Here is a 15,011-nt window from a genome sequence, read left to right as displayed (position 1 = left end):
ACTTCATACTGCATTGCATACTGAAGCAGTATTGAAGCAAAGCATACCAGGTATCAGATATTTAATGAATATTATAAATAAATGTCACATACGCTTTTAGAACAGAAACAGAAGAATATTTTATTAAAATATAAAAACATGTGCATTTGAACTGTTAAGGTTAGAGATCACTTGTACAGAAACAGTTGTACATATTTTATATCAAAAGAGTAAGCATGTTGCTGCCTAAATAGAAAAATGTGCAAATGAGAAAACAACAAATATGCTCAATACATATTTCTATTTTTTGTACATTTCTATTATAAATGTCCGTTCTATTTGGACATAATGTTGGGCTCGTGAACGACCCTTCCACAGAACAATTAAATATATTCTATATGAACAGCTAAATCATTTATGACATTTATTAAACGTCATTTTTACAGTTGTATATTTTGAACTCACTGAACTGGACAGTAACTGAATTAGGGCAGGACAGGTGAGATGGTGGGTTCATGCCCTGGCTTTTCTTTGGAGACATCGTTTGATGAAAGCCTTCTCGTCCCATTGGTTGGGGGGAAGCATTTGGCTGCCGTTGTGGACACAGAGGACGGTCATCTCGTCAGCGTACTGAAGATTCTGCAGCAGCTGAAGACAAACAGAGCACAAGCAAAAGTTCAGGACATTGAAGGGTGCAAACTCTCATGGGTCACATAATACAGCAGATTCACACAAAGCATTTTACACTTGCATTAACTGATTTTCTTTTACCACTTGGGGGCAGCAGAAACAAGCTGAGAACACAATACTGACATACTGTATCATCACCTTTTACGTTCATATACTGTATATAGCCAACATGTTAGCAAACAGCTGCTTATTTAAAGGTTCATTGTACGATATCCAGAGCATTAATATAGCAGCAAACAACTATTTGCTATGTAAAGAACCATCTGAACACACTCATTAGAAGGTACAAACACTCACTTTGGGTGTTATGAAGAAGTACTGGGAAGTTGTCTCTTTGCAGGCCGTTCGGACCACGATGTCAAAGACTCTTCTCTCATTTACAGGATCCATTCCCTGCACAAGAGAGAGATCAGTCTCAGTCAAATCCACAACTGGTGACTACTAACTCTTGCATTAAATGCTTGTAGGGTTGCAAGTGAGTGAAAAAAGCAATCAATTATTCACAGTTAAAATGTTTTTATAAAATTCTTGATAAAATATAAAAATCATTGAACACAGGAGGAGTTTATCAACTCCATCTGTCTGTGTTAATGTTTTGTTTTGTGTGTACAGAAAAAGTGACAAATTAGCTGTTTTTCTAACAAATGATATTATTAAAGAGAAAGCTCACTTTGTTAAATCATTAAGAAACATCTTCAGAGGACAGAACAAACCGTTATGAAATGTGATTCATGCATGATCTCAGGACCACGGGCTGTGGAACCAGGGATTCATTTTTGGTGCAGTACATGGCCACTTATAAAGCACTTTACATTTTGGCTCATGAATCCTAAAATGTGAGACAAAGAAGCTAAATCCCCTTTTCCTGGAGTCAGGATAAGTCATGCTTCTTTTGCAGTTCATATTCTCACTAAAGAAAAGCCTTTGTGACTGCATGTGTGTGTGTGTGTGTGTGTGTGTGTGTGTGAGAGAGAGAGAGAGCACTACCTGGTTGATCTCGTCCACCACTCTGAAGGGACAACGGTTGAGCTCCTGCAGGGCCATGAGGTAGAGCATTGTGGAGACGCTGCGCTCTCCTCCGCTCTGATGGTAGGCCGTCAGCTCGTGGAGCTGAGTGCTGCTGTGGAACTTCACCCGAATTCGGATCCCATACTTGTCATACTCCTCCTGCAATGAGAGACAACATTTAATGGGGGAATAATTAAAATTCTTATTGCCTGAACCAAAATAAAGACCATAACATCTATTAGAGCTTGACTGGATTTACAAAAAAACACTGTTACAAATAACAATAACATCTTATGTGGACAATGAGCAATCCTCAAAAGCTTACGTGAATTAAAGGAAACCACTGGAATCATTCTTTAACCCCGAGATGTCAGTGTGTGTGTGCTGTTTTCTGTGCGTCAGCATTTACCTCATTCTCTGAGTGCAGATCAACCTCTCCTGCACACTGCATGGAGCGGAAGAAATCACTGAATTTGCCATTAATCTGTTCCACCAGCTGCTTCAGCGGGTTCAGCCAGCGCTCCTTAGCCTGTGAAGACACACACAGAAATCACTATACACACATACTTATATACAGGATGGCCACATATGCTGTCATAAAAGAAATCACAGACTGAACCGTATTTCTTTACATAAAAAAATCCCACTGCAGTGACATAACATGTACCTCTGATATGTTCTGTCGGTAGGTGTTGAGGGCGTTGGTTTTGTCTTCCAGCTCTTTCTCCAGATGTTTGATCTCCTGCTCTCTCCTGTTGTACTCGTCAACAACCTTCAAAGAGAAGAAGAGAATTAAAATGAGAAAAACTCTGAGGGTGCACGCCACGATGTATTCAGACTCACGATTTCTGGTCAAATAAGTAAGAAAGCCAACAATAAATCAATTGCTAAGAATAAATAAATTTAAAAATTTAAAAAAAAAAAATCGGACTGTCAATCGACAAAAATATTGAAGCACGATTAATCTCAAATTAATTTCACTTTTTTTTATCTGTTCAAAATGTACCTTAAAGGGATATTTGTCAAGTATTAAATACTCTTATCAACATGGGAGTGGGCAAATATGCTGCTTTATGCAAATGTATGTATATATCTATTACTGGTAATCAATTAACAACACAAACAATGACAAATATTGTCCAGAAACCCTCACAGGTACTGTATTTAGCATAAAATGTATGCTCAAATCATCTGTAGAGATTAAATAACTTCAGCTCTCTTACATTTTCGCTGAGGCCAGTGAAGCACTCCGCTCTGGACCGCTCCTCGTTCAGCATGGCATCGATCTCGTCTAGCGTGTCGGGCAGTTTGCTGAAAGCCTGCATTAACAAAAACAAGAACCATGAATATTTTACAAACAAATATTAATCATATTTTGTGTTTCAAAAGGCCTCCACAGCAGTGACTGGACACCATGATAAAAATAATATTCCATAGAAAGCGATGAGGCTTGTTTCACTCAGCGATATAATAAACACTAACATTACGCAGGTCTTCGGGTAATGACTCGTCAGGTGTCATCCTGCAGATCGTCTTTGCTCTCTTCAACAGGCCTTTGCATTGTTCTGTCAGCTGGACCTTCCTCTGCTCCAGACGGCTGCATTTTTGCTGCAAGAACACGTGCAGTTAGCAGATGCCAAGCGATACAGAACGAGGAGTAGATCATGGAACACAGCAGTTTATATCAGCAGGACAAATGCATATAAAGGTGTAAGCGAAACACTTACCTCAGTGGTCTTGAGTTCAGAGGCGCCATCTCTACAATCGTTCTCCAGCTTGTTCTTCTCAGCCGTCAGCCCCACCGTCTCCAGCGCCAGGTACACCTTCTCCATAGTCAGCTTGGATCTCAGCTACAGACAACAGAGGGACGAGGAAACACGGAGGGTACAAGGAGCGTCAGACATTCAAAGACATAAAATGGGAAGAGAAATATTATGAGGACTTTCAAAGCAAAAACGATCAAAACATGAAAAAAAGATATATCCATAAAAATATATCACAACTTAAGAAATGTTTTTTCTCACTGTTTAATTAATTAAATAATAAAGGTCTCTGGCCGCGGTTGTCGCCGGTGCGGAGACATAAAAATCGAAATGTCATCGAACCACGGCTATCAAATGCAAAGCAGTCATATACAGCTCCTTAGCTCTAAGAGCATTGATCCATACCTTCATTTGGGCCATGAACGCCGTCACTATGGTCACCTTCTGGGAATTGACAGCTGCAACTTTCTCTTTAGTGTCCTCTTCAATCTTCTGCAGGTCAATAACACTCTGCTCCATCTGCTTCAGACTAAACACATGAAATTAGACTAATTTGAGTATATTTGCATTAACCAAACTAACACATCTCTACAGAGACAATTTACTAATCAAGTCATATATGCCAACATATTACAAGATACAGAGGGAAACGCTCTGTGCCTGTTAGGCCTTCTGACTACTTAATACAGACTTGCCTGTCCTGCTTGGTGCTGATCTTCTGCTCCAGTTGTCTCTTTTTGCCCTTTACTTCAGAGAGGTGCTTCTTCTCTGCCAACAGTTCATTGTCACGACGATCCAGTGTGGCGGCTTCCGCCTGCAGGACCTTTAACCGCTCATCGATTTCTCGTAACTTCAACTCACAGGCCTAATCACAGTGGGGGTTAACAGTTAAACTCTAACATATTGAGATGTCTCAAGGTATATTAATAGGAGTACCAGATACTACATTTATGAAATGTTAGAGTTTAAAATAAAAGGGTCAGTGTCTCTCCCTTACCTTCATCTGCTGCTCCAGCTGCCGTTTCTCTTCGGCGTCCACAGTGATGGTGAGGTACTGGGAAGGGTGCACTGCGGAGTTACTGGTGCTGATCTTGTTGGAGTAATGGGACCTCTTCAATTGGTACCTCTCATCTGTTGTGTATAACACCCTGAGGTAGGGCTCCTCAATCACCTGTGAGAAAGAAAAATGATAAGACAAAGCTAAAGGTCAGCAGACACACCTTTTTAATAAAAGAATAACACAAAATATGAAGTCCAGCTGGGAAATAACAAGAGAAAAATGTACGACTGAAAGGCACTAGGTCAAAATAAATGATTTAATGGGCCAATTATATGATTTTAATGGGTGGTGCCTTTTACCAGACCTCAGTGACATATCTAGTCTTAACCTACAATATTTATCTTGACATCCGACCTTTCACTTCAACACAGAGGCTGAATTTTAAATTGCATTCACTTCCCCAAAACTCTGCTGTTGTGCTGTGAGAGAACTTGAATACTGTGGGAAGAGGAACGTACCGTTTTAATCATTGATTTAGTTTGCTCATTGCCCACAGGAACGTCATGCACCTTGTATTGGTGACAGAGGTAACTCATCACCTCATCAGGGGCATCGAACATCTCGCGGAGGTAGGTGAAAAACCCAAAACGCCTACAAATAAGCAAGAAAATTAAACATAAAGTACATATAAAAACATAAAAAGTAATGGTCACAGACAACACTAATTTTCTCTCACCTCAGGGACTCAATACTTTTTGATGGCTGCCGCCTTGAACACGACTCGTCCGGAGCAGAAATGGAGTTCACCTTCAAGTTCATCTTGTCACGGACCTAAGCATCGGGACAGATCAAACAAAATGTCTTATTTAGGAGGGCAAAAACTGGATGTCGCACACAAAGTTAGGATTTGTCTGACAATTTGCACCCAGAATCAACATGATAATCATAATCTGCACCGGCCGCCTGACCTCAATCATGAACTTCTCCATGTCGTCTTTTCTCTGGAAGACAAACGCCCGCAGGTCGTGGAATGAGATGTGGGTCTCCACGAACTTGGCAAAGCGATGATCTTTCACATTGATCTGAGGAATGAGGAGAGGATTAGCATGTGGGCTATGCAACTGATACAAAAAGCATCACAATAAGGTCTGCTGTCAAATCAACAACATTCACAACATTTGTGAAAAATCACAGCTAAGAGAAGAACTCTTAATAGTGATCACGGTTACAGTGATCAACCACTTATATGGATCAAAAAGGGACAGAATCACTCCTATACAACTGGCAGAAGAATTAGCAGCGAGCCAGTAAATAGCGAAGCAGTCCGTTTCATTACTTTGTATTCATGTAATAGATATACAAATGTCAATTAGATGGTAATCTGCATTAGAAATGACGCACAACAACACAAACTCAGTTATAATACTCATCCACTTATAGTGATGTGGTTTCCACTGTACTTTATTTCAACCCCCGATTTAGCATTTACAAGCACAATAAAAATATTTAATAAATGGTTTATAATACACTGTAATGTATATAAGGACATTTCTCAGTGTTTATTAATATACAGTGTTTGTCCACAAATTCCAACTGTGTTTTACTATATTGTCATTAATAGTGTGTTTATACAACAGGAGGAGTTATAGCTGTTGACAAATACATTAATAAACACTCATATCTGCTTATATACACGTACAGTATAGCTACAATATAGTGTCTTATAAACACTTTATTAAATGTTTATATTCTGCTTATAAATGCTAAAATAAAGTTGTATCCACATGGTTGACATGGTCTCACCACCAGCATCATGGGCTCATGGACGTTTCCATCAAAGAGTTGTCTGTTCTGTCTGAGCCACTGGAGGGCGGCGTGCGTGTCCCTGTGGCGTCCTCGCAGCTTCTCCTCTTTGGCGTTCATCATGTTGTTCATGTCATTGAGCTTCCTCACCAACACTGCCAATTACAATAAACACAATCTACATGAACCACATTCTGTGAGTTTGAACTTCTACACTGTCTTTGACGGACACTGGTACGTATGTTATCAGCATCTTGTGTTAAATAATTACAGCTTTGTTTATGTAAAGACACTGAATAGTTTGTGGGAAACTCTCACTTTTGGACTCAGCGTTGATGTTGTCCTTCTCCCTGCGTAGGTCGGCCTTCTCTCCGTCGATCTTGGCCCTCTCCTCTCGGATGGTCCTCAGCTCGATGTTGACAGCATTGATCCGTGGCGTCACATCGGGTTGGTCGCCAACTTTGGCGAGCTCTGCCTTCAAGTCGTCAATGGTCCGTCTGGTGTTGCTGATTCGCTTCTGGTGGTCTTCCTCTTCCATCTGCTTCAGCCTTTGCGTTTGTTTAATATCTTCAATCTGTAGAGAAGAACATTATTACAAGGCTTTGTTGAATACTCAATTCTGTTTGGTCAATCACGGCGTCCTGCGGTCTGTTATTGCTTTATAGCAGACCGTTGCTATGTATAACAGATCGTTGCCATGGGCGCAGTTCTGATGTCAGACTCTGGAGGACCATTTCTGTGTCAAATTATTGATTTCTTAAGTAATTAGCTGTGTAATAAGTGGGATAATGTACGGCTAGTGGGTCATTATTGTGAAATAAACCATCGCCCTGTCAGGGTTTATTTCACAATAATGACATTAACAAATGTGAAGTGTGAAAAGAAGTATAAAATGAAACATGAAAAATACAAAAGGAGACAGGATAGAAGTAAATTTAGTGTATAGTGGCATGTTCACTGTATGTTCCACATTGTTACAAAATGGTTTTGATTTCAAATGAAGCGTCTGTTCAATAATATCTAAATAAAATGATAATAAATCCATATTGCAAATCAATATTTGCCACAGATCGAAAATCTACTTTAATTGCAGGATTTTTTCCAAGATAAAAGCAACTGGCTTCCATACGTTGTCAAGTCTACCAGAGGGGTTGTGAAAGTTATAAAAGACGATAACATCAGATTACTTATTATCAGCTTTAATGGCTGTAAGTTTTCCTCCTCTTTACGCGCCTCACCTCTTTGTGTTTACGGTCCAACTGTTCTTGTTTCTGTTTGCACTTCAGAGAGGCTTCTTTGATGGTGGCAGTCTGAAAAACAACCCGCTCACAGCTATCATCATGATAATATCACAGACATTACATTCCAGTATTCATTGTACTGTAGAAAAACATTAAAAATCCTAGCCTCTCATTTTAATGACGACAGTAAGCCTACTTTCAAAAGGGTAATAATTAAATTTTAATTACTCCTGCTTCACATTCAGTGAAGATGTATTTAAGAAATAAACCCACTCTATATCCTAAATTGCTGGCGGGATTCTCAAGTGTGCCACTCAAAAAATGTCTTCACATTTTTATTATGCATTTCTGTGGGCAACATAATGCTCTGATTCATTTATAATGTGCTTATAATTCATGTGAAATCCTTGTGGATGCCCAAAGAGGCTCTCCATAAAACCATTCAAGTGCACTTGATTGATCAGTGAGAGCTATTGGCTAGACCTCTCAGCTACATAGATACACACAGATCACAAGTACTAAATAGAATTAAAGTAATCCACAAAAAATAACAAATCATTAACCCTATTTCTTCTTTTAGACCCAGCGGTCACACTGTAGACCTAACAGAGAGTAATTGCTTTTTCACCTTGGCCTTTATTTGAGCCTCAGTGGGCTTCAGCTGGTTGTCAATCAGCTGGATTTTCCTCAGCATGGGCGCCTGGGCCTGCTTAAGGGCAGAGAGCTGCCTTTTGGCCTCGTCTCGCTCCTTCTTCGCGCCTTCCAGCTCCTTACGGGTGGTCTCGTACTCCTAGAATCAGACAGAAAGAACCAGAGCTAACAAAAGAATTCAGTTTTTACTGCACACTGTGTTTATTTGTCTCTCCCTCTCGTACAGTGTTTCATTCCCACCACTCACCACCCATGGTTTCTTCTTCTCAAGCAACTCAATCACGTCCAGATGCCTCTTCTTTTCGTAGTAACGGTTCACGTCATGTTTGTTCCTCTCGTTCCTCTGCTTGGCCTTCTCCAGGAAACTGGACTTCTCCTTCACAATGTTCTAAAGGGAAACAAACCAGTAACAACACTGAAAACCCCAAAAGAGCTTGAGGTCTGCAATGCTGCCTTCATTGCTTCGTCAACTATGTTTACCTCCAGTTCTCGTTCTCTGTTGCGGAAGTTTTTGAGCTCACAGTGGTACTCGTACATCTCTGGTGGTCCCACCGACTTCTCTGTTGCCTCCAGCAACTCAATTTTGGACATCTTGGCAAACTCTCCCACTTTTTCCTGTCGGGACAAACCAACCGCATGAAAATGGGTTCTATGGGTACCCAAGAGTTTCCGCTTTACAGACATGCCCACTTTATGATAATCACATGCAGTTTTGGGGCAAGTCATAGTCAAGTCAGCACACTGACACACTGACAGCTGTTGCTACCTGTTGGGCTTGAGTTTGCCATGTTATGATTTGAGCATATTGTTTATGCTAAATGCAGTACCTGTGAGGGTTTCTGGACAATATTTGTCACTGTTTTTTGTTGTTAATTGATTTCCAGTAATAAATATATACATACATTTGCATAAAGCAAGCATATTTGTCCACTCCCATGTTGATAAGAGTATTAAATACTTGACAAATCTCTCTTTAAGGTACATTTTGGACAGATAAAAAATGTGCGATTAATCATGATTAACTATGGACAATCATGCGATTAAATATTTTAATCAACTGACAGCCCTATAAGAAATCAATAATTTGACACAAAAATGGTCTGCGTCCATAGCAACGGTTTGTTATACATAGCAACGGCCTGCTCTAAAGAAATAACAGACCGTAGAATGTAGTGTTTGACCAATCAGAATCGAGTATCCAACAAAGCCGTGAAATATTTAGATTACAAACCAGGTACTATTCACACAAGTGATGCCTGCACTGTGCAAATATCCCACAATGTGACAGCACAAATTAAAGAAATTGAAAATTTCAGCAGCTGTTACTCTAACGGACACAAACATACCTGAGGCAGAAACTGACATAGGTTGCTGACTTGGATACGCAGCGCCTTGACTTCTTCTTCCACTGCTTTCTGGTTGCAGTGTCTTCCATTCAACATCCACAGCGACTGATTGTTCTCCACATGGATCTCTCTGTTTATTATGACATTACCACCGGTCTTGTACCTGGAATAACAACAAAGAGAATAGAGTCTACAATCAGATACATGTAGGAAAAAACACATATTATAATTATTCCTAAATCATTAAATGGCTGTAACAACATTAATGTTGAACTGTCTGTATTTCTAAAATGCTGTGTTTTGTTAAAAAATGCACAAATGTATTTCACCCAATAGCTCGCTATTAGTAAAGTAACAGCGTGTGTCTGCAAACTTTTTCACAAAACTTACAGTTCAATCTCAATAAATCCTTTATGGCACCCGCGTTTGACATAGAGCCCAACCTGCAGAAAAAAAATTACACATAGTTTTATTAATATTCAGAATTAATTTATTTGTCAGATAAAATAACTAACTGTATAATAATTTGACTGACACTGGTTCAGGGATCTGAGACAAACCATCACACGCAGTGTAAAAGGACAATGAAAGGCATTCAAATAACAGTGCTTATCGCCAACTTCCTGCTGTTGCCATCAACTGAAAACCTATAATCTATTAACCTTATATTATGCATTGTATTTATCCACTGGTCTTTTGGAAAGAAATCAAGGCCTGATCAAGCGTCTGTGTCATTCTGTTGTTTACCTTGTCACCTCTGCCCAGGATACCGGTCTTGCCAGCCAGACCCAGACAGATGGCACACACAATGCTGGACTTGCCAGTTCCATTGGCTCCAACAATCATGTTCAGATTAGGTCCAGGATGCACCACAGAGTAGTCGTAGGTCCTGTTAGAGCACAAGGTAGATATTTATATTTATATGCAGTGATTTATCTTCAGAGAGCACTAGCAGGAGTACCATTTCATACAGTAAATACCATAAACAAGTATGGCGTTCATGTACTAACTAAATTGATCATGAGACAAGATGCATCAGGATCTGGGTGGTTTACAATTCCACATTCATTCAACAAAGCATATCAAGACCATGCTAATGAGAGGTCCAATAAAAAAGGGTCCTGTTAAGATGACTAGGACCTGTTTAGTATCTGTTTAGGCAGGGAGACTAAGTACTTACAACTAGGGCCAAAATCTTCTATCCTGATTATGTAATTACATATCTCAATAATGATATATATCCCAATATAGCATGTTTTCTGGTAATTCAATAAATAAATAGTCTATATGAAATAACCATCTGTGTGAATTAAATACTTGACAAATGAATAGTACTTTCTCATTGTATTAATAACTTTTGTGCAAAATTAACATAACAGTTTCAAGTGAAATTATAGAGAAAAAAATATAACTGGATATGTTCAGCTAGACACTATGTTTACATGCACACTAGGGTATTCCCATAAGATGAATTCTTGGGTAGGTACGCAGGAGTTGAACAATAAAGCTGAATGAATGAAGAAAATCTTGCACACTGGAAAACACTACTTACAATTTATATTAACCAACATGTGGGCTCCAAGTGGACCTTTGCACATTATGATTTCTCCATTATTATGCAGAGAACCCTGTCCTGAGCTGTATGCACTATTGTATTCTGGGTAATGGAGCTTAAAGGTTGCAGAAGCTTTTTACTGGAAGGTTGCCCGTAATGTAAAGTGTGATGTCAAAACAAAACTGCAATCTTCAAATGACACTGACTGGGATGAGAAATTTGAGTTAGTCTGTGCTTGTTATTATCAATTTAGACATCGTAATGGTGTACAATGATATCTCGATTTATGATTTCATGACGATATGTTTCCACTAAAAGATGGTAAATTATCATATAGAATAGGGATGCAACGACACCGATACCAGATCAGATATCGGGTCGATACTGACTCAAATAGCTGAATAATTGACTTTTAATTCCTGTTTAAATTTGGACCAATTTGTTGCTGCATTACAAAAAGGTTTACACTTAAAGGGACTATTTGTAACTTTCAGAATTGTGTTAAGAGCGACACTTGTGGCCGTTAAGTCAACGAAAGTCAGCGTCGGGCTCGCGCTTGCTCGCTCTTAATAGACATGAACGAGCATCACTCAAAACAGTGAGGCGACACTCGTCAGCTAAAACCACAATATCACTCTATATTTCACCTGCTTGGCAGTAATGTTAGCTGACCAGACGAAGGTCTCTCCCTGAATCAGTGCTGATACTAGTGTTGGCTTTCTCTGTAAGAGAAACGTTATCGTCTCCCGACTGCGGCCGCAGGGAGACACCGGCACCCGGTCGGAGATGATAACGTTTCTCGGTGTGGAGCTCCGTCACTTCACAAGACACGGGAAACCTCTGTTGGTCTGGAGGAGCTGCAGCAGTTATTTCTGCACAAACGTCCACTGTTCATTCACTAGATATTCTCAGAGCTAAACTAACTCTTCTGCGGTGTGGAGTGAGCGCGCATGCACGTCTAGAGGTGGAGCGAGACAGCGAGAACGCGCGCTGTGTGTGTGAGTGAAGGCAAGAAGGCAGAGGAGCAGAGGCTGCGGCCACACGCGAGCGTGCATGGGATCCCGACCCGGTAGATTTATAACTGTAAAAAGTTACAAACAGTCCCTTTAAATTGTAAGAAGATTTAGAAGACTTTTTTACCAAATTGCTGGAGCGCATTTACTATTTTAATAATAAATAACAAATTCAATAAAAATGTCTAGGTATTTATCCATTACATTTTGTTCTACAATGTTAAGAAAGCAATGTTCAAGTCCAGCCTATGTTACACATGATGCGAATGATGCCAGTCACTTCCACACAGTGAGGCTTACAGCTTATTAAGTAAACACCTGTATTGGATCGGTACTCGGTATCAGCCGGTACCCAAAGCCCAGGTATCGGTATTCGGATCAGTGCATCCCTGAGTTAGAATTATTGGCCAGCTCTTCTTAAAACACATACAATCCTTCAAAGTTTAGGACCTGGTCATCTGGTTGTACTAGTTAAAGCTTTTTGACAGCCAACCATGCTGCAGCCTCCAAGATTAACACCTGTTTGATAATCCTCACCTCCCAACTTTATGGTCATATTGGAAGCTGTAGTTTGTGGTCTTGTTGAAGTATTACACTAATATTTGGTGCATAAAAACTGAACGCCGCTTCTTCTGCATGTTTAGTTGTGACTCTGGGGACACTAAGCAGACCTGATCCAGATGACCTAAAAGGTCTGGATGGTTCAGAACATAGCAGAAGATCAGAAATGTATTGTGGCCCTAAACCATTTAGTGCTTTATAAACCAGCAGGAGTATTTTTTTAAATCAATTTAAGACCTAATTTGAATTTGTTCCTTTAACTCTTTAATTGTAACTTTAAATATATGATTTTGGACTTGATTGTGTGACCTACAGTGACAGTTTTACATAATAACAGTCTGACATGTCGCTGGTTTCTAGCAGCTTTATCTCAGTGGGACTTGCTGATGTTTATATACATCACAGCATCCTGATACAAAGCCGGGTAGAGCTAACATGTTAGCATGTATGCTAGCTGATGATATAGCTTATCATCCGGGTGTGTGTGATGTTCCAGCAGGCCGGCGGCAGTTAGAGCCGTTGGTCTGTGTTGTTAACTGACAGCTGAGGAGGTAGTTAGAGCCGTTGGTCTGTGTTGTTAACTGACAGCTGAGGAGGTAGTTAGTAACTTACAGGAAGTTTTTCATGGCGAGGCGGAGTATGGATCCCTCTACGAAACGACTGTCAGCTCCGGTTCCGTCGGGCTGACTGCCGGTGAGCATGTTCGCTATGCTGTTAGAGGTTTGAGAGCTGGTAGCGTGACTTTTTCTCCGTTTTTTGCCGGTTGACGCCATGGTGGTGGGGAGTAAGAAGAGAGAGCTGTCAACTGAAGGAACCACCGGAACCTCACATGAACGTTCGGTTCGTTCTCCCTCGCGCGCTTCTCCTTAGTCTTCACTGAGAGCTGATTGGACAAAAGAGGTCACGTGTATATACAAAGAGTGAAGTCATCGTCAAAGCTAACGTTTATTATCGCGAGACACAATGCACAGACAGACTGATGAAGCCTCTCTTATTTCTTTATATATATCCTCCTGGGAACCGAGTAAAAAATGTCTTCCAATTACTTTTTTTTGTGTGATTTCCTCCCTATTTAAGGTTAAAAGAAAATCTTTCAATTTAGGCTTTTTAAACTTTATTTTTTATTTTACAGCATGTCCACTGTAGTGGACAACAGGACCATTTCAGTGTGAAAAGACTACAAAAACTAACAGATTATGGCCATAGAGTGATATTAAACCAAGAATACATTCAAATTGATTAAAAAAACACATGCCATATCAATGGAAAGCCCATGATGTCCTATTTACAATATACCAGGGGTTGATAGAGTAAGTCAAAAGAGTAAAATGATAAGCATGTGGACAAAATTTCCAGTACCGAGGACACATGTCAATGGGCTGGGTCTCAGGAGGATATAATACTTTATTTCAAAAGTTCAATACAATAAATTTAAATATTACATTTGGTTCTTTAATCAAATAGTCCTTTGATAAAGCTATCCAAAGTTATTGTAGTCTGTCTGTTTCTTTTTATTTATGTGGAATTTCCCCATTCAATAAAACCAATTGCACAATGAAAATAAAATATTTATTTTTACTGTTTCATTCTTCTCCAAAAATTCTTTAGGTCCATCCAGAATATTGTTTGTATATAAACTGGGAAATAAAAAGTTCGGAAACTTGTTTTTGGTCAGTTATTTCTCTGTTGTTACAATGCTAATTGGCATTGTATTTTACATAGCTGGAAAGCTTGTTTATTTACCTTCACAATGATGTCCAACTTGTAAGGATCATGCATTTGTGGGACGAGCAGCACAGCTGATAACGCCGGGTATCGCCCAAGAAAAATTTGCCAAAATGCTCTGCCAAAGGTAAACAGTGTATTCTCCTGTTGGTATTGACTCTTGTTTTGAGTTGTTTGGTGGATTGGATGATTGAACTCTCTATCAGTAACAAGGAACAAACAAGACATATTGGCTATTTGACACTTTATTCATTTAATACACCATCAGGAGCCTCAGTAGCCAGCGTGGTTTCTTCATAGCCAGTATGGACATTACAGCACTCAATAATACTGTATAAATGTATATAGGGATGTGAGCATTACTTTACACAGACTTTGAAAAAAAAGTGAATCTACCCTTTAAACCGGTGAAAGAACAGGCAAACCCAGATTAGGAAGTAACCATGGCGACTATGCCTGTACTGTAGGCCTATGATTTATGATAGTTTGCACTTAATTAAAGCACTAATCTTATGATGACTATTCTAAGGTGACCGTACTTAACTCTTACAGTTCTTTATAGATATAAATGTACGGTTATTTTCCACTTTTGAGTGCCTATATACATTTGGTTAATCCAAACGAGGAAGAAGAGAAGCTGCTGAGTCCGACATTGTTGTGGAACACTGAACGCAGC

At 39.6% G+C, this 15,011-nt stretch overlaps 1 protein-coding gene across 1 annotated transcript; it reads right to left on the bottom strand.

Annotated features, from left to right (window-relative positions):
- Positions 1–94: 94 nt before the first annotated feature.
- Positions 95–13,477, bottom strand: smc5 (structural maintenance of chromosomes 5). The gene is made up of 24 exons (XM_037773805.1): positions 13,223–13,477; positions 10,229–10,370; positions 9,872–9,924; positions 9,482–9,644; positions 8,616–8,750; positions 8,383–8,523; positions 8,113–8,274; positions 7,482–7,553; positions 6,562–6,817; positions 6,244–6,398; positions 5,409–5,522; positions 5,177–5,271; positions 4,959–5,091; positions 4,438–4,611; positions 4,136–4,305; positions 3,846–3,969; positions 3,405–3,527; positions 3,160–3,285; positions 2,901–2,996; positions 2,345–2,449; positions 2,087–2,206; positions 1,657–1,836; positions 967–1,062; positions 95–627 (listed from the first exon to the last, which is right to left on the bottom strand). The coding sequence occupies exons 1-24, from the start codon at positions 13,381–13,383 to the stop codon at positions 493–495; spliced, it is 3,231 nt and encodes a 1,076-aa protein (XP_037629733.1). The 5' UTR covers positions 13,384–13,477; the 3' UTR covers positions 95–492.
- Between the last annotated feature and the right edge of the window lie 1,534 nt (positions 13,478–15,011).

Source organism: Sebastes umbrosus, chromosome 6 (genome assembly GCF_015220745.1).
Source record: "Sebastes umbrosus isolate fSebUmb1 chromosome 6, fSebUmb1.pri, whole genome shotgun sequence".
Lineage (NCBI taxonomy): Eukaryota > Metazoa > Chordata > Actinopteri > Perciformes > Sebastidae > Sebastes > Sebastes umbrosus.
Note: the sequence above shows the minus strand (reverse complement) of the source record. Positions and strands in the feature narration are given on the sequence as shown.

Bases quoted from the DNA above. Each gene is read 5' to 3' on its own strand.
- smc5 (XM_037773805.1), bottom strand. From the start codon at position 13,383: ATGGCGTCAACCGGCAAAAAACGGAGAAAAAGTCACGCTACCAGCTCT. The intron at 3,970-4,135 runs GCAAGTCTGTAT...TCATGTGTTTAG, and splicing joins ATCAGCACCAAGCAGGACAG to TCTGAAGCAGATGGAGCAGA. The intron at 628-966 runs GTGAGTGTTTGT...GTTTGTCTTCAG, and splicing joins ACTTCTTCATAACACCCAAA to CTGCTGCAGAATCTTCAGTA.